At 46.8% G+C, this 8308-nt stretch overlaps 1 protein-coding gene across 1 annotated transcript; it reads right to left on the reverse strand.

Moving 5' to 3' along the window:
• Nucleotides 1–1570: 1570 nt before the first annotated feature.
• Nucleotides 1571–8308, reverse strand: LOC110073602 (cyclic nucleotide-gated channel alpha-2). Its single transcript, XM_072987111.2, has 4 exons — nt 7514–8308; nt 6486–6593; nt 5906–6012; nt 1571–4265 (listed from the first exon to the last, which is right to left on the reverse strand). The coding sequence occupies exons 1-4, from the start codon at nt 7666–7668 to the stop codon at nt 2926–2928; spliced, it is 1710 nt and encodes a 569-aa protein (XP_072843212.2). The 5' UTR covers nt 7669–8308; the 3' UTR covers nt 1571–2925.

An 8308-nucleotide genomic window follows, 5' to 3' on the forward strand; every position in this document is an offset into this window, starting at 1 on the left:
GCCAGTCTCTGTGGCCAGCATCTTCAGAGGACAGCACTCTGTGCTTTGGTGTAGTTGGCTTTGGGAGTGCAGTATCTATGGCTGTGAGACAGGCCTTTGTCTTTTTCTGTAGATGGGTGATTAGTGTGTATTGTTGTGGGTGTATTGTAGTGCTGAGAAGAGATTATCTGTTCCTGTGGTTGATGGGTGTCATTAGCTGTCTTTTGTGTGTAGTGATCCCCTGTCCATATGGCTGGGTAGAATTCGTTGACCTTTTGCATGCTGTATTTTTGAGAGCTGGGAGCCAAGTTTTGTTGAGCTTCACACTTTCCTCTTTTTTGTTGAAGTTTTGCTGGTACTTGTGGATTTCACTGTGCTGGTGCTTATGGCAAATAATAATTATTATGTGCCGTCAAGTCAATTTCAATTTATGGAAATATTTTCCATGGTTTACTTGGTACGGAATATTCATATGGTTTACCATTCCCTTCTTCTGGTAGTTCCCTGGGAATATGTTGCTTGCCCAAGTCTACATAGGCTGGCTCTTCTCCTAGGGAAGGAGGCAGGGAGAAAACTAGATGGTCCCTTTCTCATTTGCCCACTTTTACATTTTAATGAAATACCCACTTAACTACATTGCTCTTGCCAGTATTTTCAGTTCTTCGATATGAAGTTAATGAACCACAGTTTGTTCAATGCCAGCTTATATAGTAGTTTAGTCTGAACTGATTAAAGATTCCTTGATATGAGCTTTCACTGACTGTATTTTGTTACGTATTTTGTGCTACGGAGCCAACTTATAGTGACAGGGCTTTCAAAGTAAGTGAAACAATTAAGAAGTTGCTTTACTGGCTCCAAAAATGCCCCCCCCCGAGCTTCCATGGCCAAGCAAGGGTATAAACCCAGGTCTCCTGAATTCTAGACCAGTGGTTCCCAGCCTTTTCTCACTTGCATACCCCTTGGAACCCTGTTGCCATAAATTGTACCCTTCATATTAGCAGAATGTTTATAATTAATGCAGTTGCTGTTATTTCAAATAGATATGTTGTAACTGTAAATAAATAGCCCCACCATGAGATAAAAAAACAATGGAACAATAAGGTGAACAGATAGTGCACATATATTTATCATTCGAAACATTTACCAGTTTCTTTTGCACTATCATGTTCAAACAATTGATAATTTAGGAAAGGTACGAGAGGAATTGGATGCCATTGTTAGAAGTAGCACCTCTATTGCAAAGAAAGTTGGTTCTAAGGATAACATTTGCTACCTGTTATTTTACATTTTATTATTGCTTTGACATTATTATAATCATATAAATTACCACCCTTTCTATATCAGTTCCGATGAGAGAGCCCACCTCTGCTCGCTTCATGTGGAGTCCTTTACCCTTCTTTTTGAAGTGTTCAAAGAATCTGTAGAAATCTCCCATTTTGCATCTTTACATTAATATATTCTGTTTATTCTTTATCCTTTTTATTTGTAGGCTTTGGACATTTTTTTCCTATAGTTATTAAGACCATTATGACATTGGGTTCCCCAGATTTTCTATAGGGTGTAAAATGAGTTCTTGTTGAATCTAAAGGTCTGTTTTGTTTTGTTTTGTTTAAGAGATGGTTGAATCTAGAGAAGGAAGACATTGGTTTTCACTCTCACATTTGTGTTTTTGTGTGTCTTTTCTGGATTGTCACTGAAAACCTTCTGGATATAGTTTGCCCTGAAGTTTGATTATTCAAGCATCCTATATTGTCTAGATCATTGTATACATCAGATTTTAAAGACATAGTTTTAGGATTGATAATTCCTCAAAAAACCTTTGCATCAAGAGTCCTTGCAGTACACATGGTGAGCTAAGAAGCTCCAAATCTGAACAATTGGGCAATCCATTATCCTCCTGAATTGAGAGATGTATCAGATGAAATGATGATATGTCCTTCAGAGCATGCAGATCAGAGCATGCAGATCAGATTAAGCATATACAGTATTCCTTCATCGGGACATTGCCAAGGCCCTGAGGTAGTAAAGCATTCATTTCTGCTACAGTTACACGTTACATTTTTCTTTTTCATTGATATAACATAATCCATTAGTTTGCTCTGGTCTGCTGTTTTCTTGGCCAAAATTATTTTCTGACTTCTAGTTACAATTGTGACTTGAACAGTCTTGTATCACAGGAGTTGCCAGTCAACTGGTATCAAGATCTCTCTTAGAGTATGGCTTCTTTTCCCCCTTTTTCTTTTCTAGTTTCCTATAGTATTTTGGGTTCCTTTTCTTCATGATCTTAAGAGATGGTTCTCCGAGAAGAACCTCCTCACTGTTAGTTCATCAAGGTTCACTAATCACCTTTCTTCTTCCTTTACAAGGCCAAGAATATTTTGTATTCCTTAGATCACTGGTTCTTAACCTTGGGTTACTCAGGAGTTTTGGACTGCAACTCCCAGAAGCCTTCACCACCAACTGTGCTGGCTGGGGTTTCTGGGAGTTGCAGTTCAAAAACATCTGAGTAACAAAGGTTAAGAACCACTGCCTAAGATATTTTGGCCTTTATCTCCATAGACCCAGATAGCACCCACATAGTTTGACTCATGAGGTAGCCAGGAAAAGCCAATTTAATACAGTCCAGAGAGTAAGGTCTCTGGCTTCTGTTATCCACAGACCTCTTCTTTAAAAGGTGCTAGATCAAAAACTGAAAATAAAAAAAGCAAAGAAAAAAAGTCAACAACCCCAATTAAAAGCCTATCCATGTTAAAATGATTTTTAAAAGTTAGATTTAAAAACCAAACCAAAACAAAACAAAACAAAGGGAGGCAGCAAGGGAGAAAGGCTTCCACTACAACCAGCTGGAACCAGAAGCCTGTCTTGGGGTTTGGTTTTTGTCTTTCACCCTGGGGGACTGGAGCCACCAGACAAAAGCTCCTGCTTCTGTTCCTTTTTTCCTACTTCCTACTTCTTCTGGGTCTCCAAGAAGGAGAAACACTGCTGGAGCCTTGTCTGATCAGCATGATACTCTTCCAAAAAAAGGGAGAAATGCGTATTGAAAGTCTCCAGGTTGCTACTTATCCAGTCCAGCTTCTGGCTCACATCCATGTCCTCTGTGCTTTCTGCTGCTATTTCTTCATCCAGCAATCCCTCATTAATTAGGAACTCTCTGCCCCGTTCCTCTAGGAGTTTTTTTGCCTCTGGATAGTCAATTAGTGTTTCCATGAGGTCCTCCTTTGACAGGCAAAAGAGGTCTGAGTAGCCGATGCTCCGGATATTGGCCGTCCGCCTGTTCCCCATCTTGTTCCCTTTGATGTTGAGGATGCTGATCTCTCCAAAGCAGCAGCCTGCTGCCAGCAAGGCATACTGAGTCACGCCATCATCTGCCACCACAGCCAGTTTTCCCTCCTTGATGATGTACATCTCCTTTCCAATGTCCCCCTTCCGGCAGATGTAGTCTCCAGGGCTAAAGAGCTCAGGCCTCAGCTTGACCACCAGTTCTACCAAGAGCCCAGCTTCACAGTCACGGAAGACCCTCACTTTCCTCAGAGTCTCCAAATGGATGTTGATGGCAATCTCAGCCCTTAGCTTGTCAGGCAAGTTCTTGAGCACCTCCCACTCATCTATAGTCTTCTGGTTGGTCCAGAGGTAGTCAAACCACTTGATTACCTTGGCCTCCATCTCCTTGCTGACTTTGCGAAGCTGCATGTACTGCTTGACAGCATCATTCTTGGTCTGGAACTCCACCTGGGTGGCATTCATGTTGGAGATCATGGAGCCTACATTCCCTACAATGGTGGCAAAGATGAGGACGCCAATAAGGAAGTCAAAGATGACAAAGACGTACTCTTCGTCACGCACAGGAGGAGGCATCTCTCCAATAGTGATCAGGGTCAGTGTGGACCAATAGAAACAGTAGATGTACTCCTTTCTTAAATACCCATACTCGGGGTCAGATATGTTGGGATAGACCCAGGTGTCTTCTCCAAAGCCAATAGCCTTTGAGATGGCATAATAAATGCAGGCATTCCAATGGATTATGATCAAGATGTACAGGACCAGGTTGCTGATCCTAAAAAGGTATGGATAGGCAGTCCTGGTCTCAGTCCGATCGAAGAATTCAAATGCACGGGGAAAGCGTAGGAGCCGGTTGAAGCGTAGCTCGGGGTGATGTATGCCAAGAGCAAAGTAACCAAAGTCTGTGGGCAAAATGGAAATAATGTCCAGCTTGAACTGCAGGCTTCTAAGATATTTTCTCGACAGCTTCTTGCAGTCCTTGACAAGTAAGCCCTGCTCCAGGAAACCTGTCAGGAAAGAAGCCATGAGGTATTGAGTGTCCAGCAGCCCTGAGCCTTGGGGTGTCACTGCAAACAAAGGCATGTTTCATGTTTTCAGCCAACTTGCTCATGCCACAGCCTGAACCCATCACTATATGGGGACCCAGCCTCGCCTGGCACCCCGTGTTGCTGGTGGGGTGGAAGGGACCCCCCTCCCAATGGCTGGGTAACAATGGCGATGCCCATGTGGAGCAACCAGAACCCGAGGAACTGGGTGGATAGAACCCCCACCCCTTCCTTGCTGGCCACCTATTGACCAGCATGTCTGGGGTCCTGCTGCCCATTGGCTGGCTCTCTGGACCTCAGCAAAAGACTGCCAGGTGAGTGGACTGCAAGAGTGCTGTTTTCAGTCTGGTCCATTTGCCCAGCATAAAGCAGAGCGCTTGGCTCCAGCGGCATAACTCTGTGGCTGGCAAGATCCCTGTCAAGGTATTGTAATTTTATAGGCCTGAACATGTATTAAAGGGAACATTAATGAGCTGCCATAATGAACAGCTGTGTGACTGCTGAGTCACTGTGACAGAGGAAAGGATGATGCAATGCCTGGAAAAGAGGTGACACCCACATGGAGAAGATGATGTAATGCGTCCTGTGATTGGACAGAAGAAGCTGTGTAAATGTATATAAGTGAACTGTATGAACATGAATGTATCTTCTCCTTCTCTCACTTGCTGCTATCCTCTATGCCAGTTTGTCTATTGTTTGCCTGCTACACCGAAGTTCTGCCAGTCTGTATATTTGTATATATTTTTGTAATACATGTGTCTTATTACAGAAGAAGAGTGTGTGTGTGTCTTCAATCAGATAACTCTGCGTATTATTGCAGCACGAAGCTGACAATCCCCTCCCTCAGTTGGCATGAATTCACACAATGTATTGATTTGGTGCTGGTATTTTCCCTCCATGGTGTTTTCCACCATTTTCTCTTTATTACTCTGAACCAGGAGTTTCCCTTCTCACAGCTTTGTGGTGATTTAGGGCACCGGGGTTGGGTCTGAACAGTATGAAGGGTGACAAGCAGGAGATTTGGGAGTCCAGGTTAGTGAAAATCCCCCTGTGTACGGGGATGAAGAATGGGACAATGGCCTGGCCCAGCTTGGGTGGGGGGGACCTGTAGACCTGGCCCCGCCCTCAAGTGAAGAGAGGCGTACGCCTGTATTGTCTTTGGATTATCGCTCCTCCTGATGGAACCTTCAGTGGCTGCTGGAGCGGATGGTGGTGAGTATCCTAGAGGAAGGTGGGCCTCGTGATGCCATGGATCCAAATCTAAGGTTATGCCAAGGGACTGCTGGTGTGACCAATAAAGTTGTGTGTTGTCTTCTGTAAATGGGTGTGAGCTAGGTCGGGGGGGGGGCACTCAGCAGTAGGCTGGCAACTAACCTCATCACCCTCCTGGAGCCTCTGCCTTGCTTGAAAGCTAATACCCAGAGAGATAATGGCAGGAAAAGAAACATCCAGCATGGAAGAGACATAGATCTTTTATGAGGAAACTCTTGTTTTTCAGAACTGAAGATCCACTTCTGCTTTCTGTCCCCCAAGGGCCAAGTGGAGGAAGCGAAAGAACATTCACTACAAGCACAGGTCCCTCTCCCACCCCACAGCCTCACCTGTGTGCAGCCGGATGCCAATGTCCACAAGGTAAACCGCGTCAGACAGGTAGTCCAGAACCAACCAGCAGATCCAGTACCTTCTTTGGAGCTCACTGAAACAGGCCCTGCAAAGACAACCATGATGGGAGGAGGAAGGTTCAGCTAAGAAGAAGGCGCCCACCCTCTTGAAAATGGACAGCAGGTGCCAAGTCTGGTGCTGTGGATGGGCAAAGCCGCCCTTGAGTCCCTCCCTCGAGAAGGGCCACAGTGCCTGTCTGGGTGCTGGAGCAGCTGGTGGAAGAAGTCTCCTCTCAAGTACCAGTAGACTGGCCCAGCTTGGGAGCTTCCACTCCATTGCTGGACTTGGAGCTAAAGCAGGGGTTGTGGGAATGAGCCACGCAAGTGCTCTTTCTGTCCCTGGGTGCTCAAAGGGGATGGAGGGGGGTGGAGAGAGAAGTCCAGAGAAGAAAGGGGGGCACAAAGATTGATGTCAGATCCTGTGGCTCCTCAGGAGACAGACTCCCCTTTTTCCCTCAGGGCCCACTGCCTACCCAGGAAGGCCTGCGATGGTTCAAGCGATGTGACTCCTCTCACTCACCGTGCAACCAAAAGGCTCCAGTTGTAGAGGACGGGGAGGGCAATGACCAGAAGCCAGCGGTAGTACCACTCCCCTGCAGGATCCACCACACAGCTGTCCCATTTCTTCCTGGAAAGAGAACAAAAACCATGACCGCAAGGGGCAGGAGCCGCCGGTTGACCTATAAAGGCTGTAAAGAGACTTAGGGTCTGTGGAACAGCCCAATGCCTTCTCACCCCAGAAGAAGGGAGGTGACTCAGAGCAGTGAGAGGGGAAGAGACACATCTGGGCTCACACTCACCCTGCTACCACCTGCCCGCTCATACATGGCCCTTCCAAGGGCTTTGCTCGCAAGCAGCCTGTTGGGAGAGCCTGTTGTACTCCTCTGCCTCTAGCATGAGGTTGTCTCTTGAGAAACAACCAAAGGAGTTTCATATTTGTCTGGTGCAGGGAAGGGGGGTGGGTGGCAATGAGCATCTTGACCTCTGTGGCTTCCTCTAAGGGCCCCCTTTGTGGATCTGTTGTCTGTCCTCATCTCCAAAGGAAATAGTAATTGGCCTACGGTGGATCGATAGGCAGGAGGTCCTCTCTGGCTGTGAAGGCCATCAACATGGTTCGTCTGTGCCACTGGACAGTCATTGTGTCCTGGAGGCCATTTTGTGCTCCACCTGGATGAACCCCTTTGTTGGCCTCCTGCTCATCAAGAGGCTATCCTGCTCTTTGCAAGGAAAGAGAGCTCAGTTTCTCTCTCCCCCCCCCCCCCCCCGGGGCTGAAGGCCAGCTCTTCAGGTGCATGTTTCCCTCAGCATCTCTCCTCTGTAAAGACTCTTGGCTAGCAACAGGATTTGAGTCATCCTGCTGGTCCTCCCAAGGGCACCCAGGAGCAGCAGAAGGGTGTGTGGCCAGGAAAAGGCTGGCCCTTTACATTGCTTCAGCCCAAGGTTTACCCAGCATCCTTGTTTTGGACCTCAGCTCTCCTAATCACGGGTGCTCCCTGTCCAAAGGCTGTGGGTGGGAACTGAGTAGAAACAAAGGAAAGCGGGCCTTACCTGTGCTTTCTCTCCTCGTCTCTTGGGGCTTCTCCAAACTGTTCAGATTCAGCCAGTGATATCACATCTGGCTCCTGGAAGCGTGCAAGGAAGGAATCTGGCCCCAGCTCCTCTTCCCACTTCAAGATTTTATGCACCCATTTCTGGAAAGCCATCACTGCCTGGTCAACCCTGGTGGGTAGGTAGGAAGGAAGGTAGGTAGGTAGGTAGAGATGGGGACCAACCAATAGGCTACAGATACGATGTGTGAGAAATCAGGCTTGCAAACAAAGAGCATGCTTCTATTTTGAAGACCAATCACAACCAAGAAAGCTATCTTGCAGCCTACAGGAGATGAGAACAGCTTCTTCTGTGAAAATGGTGTGCTTTTTAGTTCTGAAGGATTAAATACCAGTCTCTAAATGCTCAGCAGGAAGGGCAGGCAGAAAGCACTCTTGCCAGCTGGATGGGTGTGGGGAGCTTCTAGAAGGAAAATCAAGGTCCAGGCAAGAGGTCCTCCTGACATGCACTGGTCCTGGATGTGACATCACTGGGCAGCCATTTTGCAAGCCCCCCAGACCACTGGTATCAAACCTGACCTAGCAGCATCCGTAATGGAACTGCTCTCTTTGGCAAGGGCTGAAGCACTTGCTTTCCAGTGAGGGACCCACTCCTAAAGGAGGCACCCTGCACTCAGCTATAGCCCCTACAGCCAGCAGGATCCAGAAGCAGAAGCTACCGGAGATGTCCAAAACATATTCTGCTATTTCCCCCCATCTTGGAAGGAAGGCAGTTGCGGCTTGGACCACGAAGAAG

Source organism: Pogona vitticeps, chromosome 2, assembly GCF_051106095.1.
Source record: "Pogona vitticeps strain Pit_001003342236 chromosome 2, PviZW2.1, whole genome shotgun sequence".
NCBI classification, from domain to species: domain Eukaryota; kingdom Metazoa; phylum Chordata; class Lepidosauria; order Squamata; family Agamidae; genus Pogona; species Pogona vitticeps.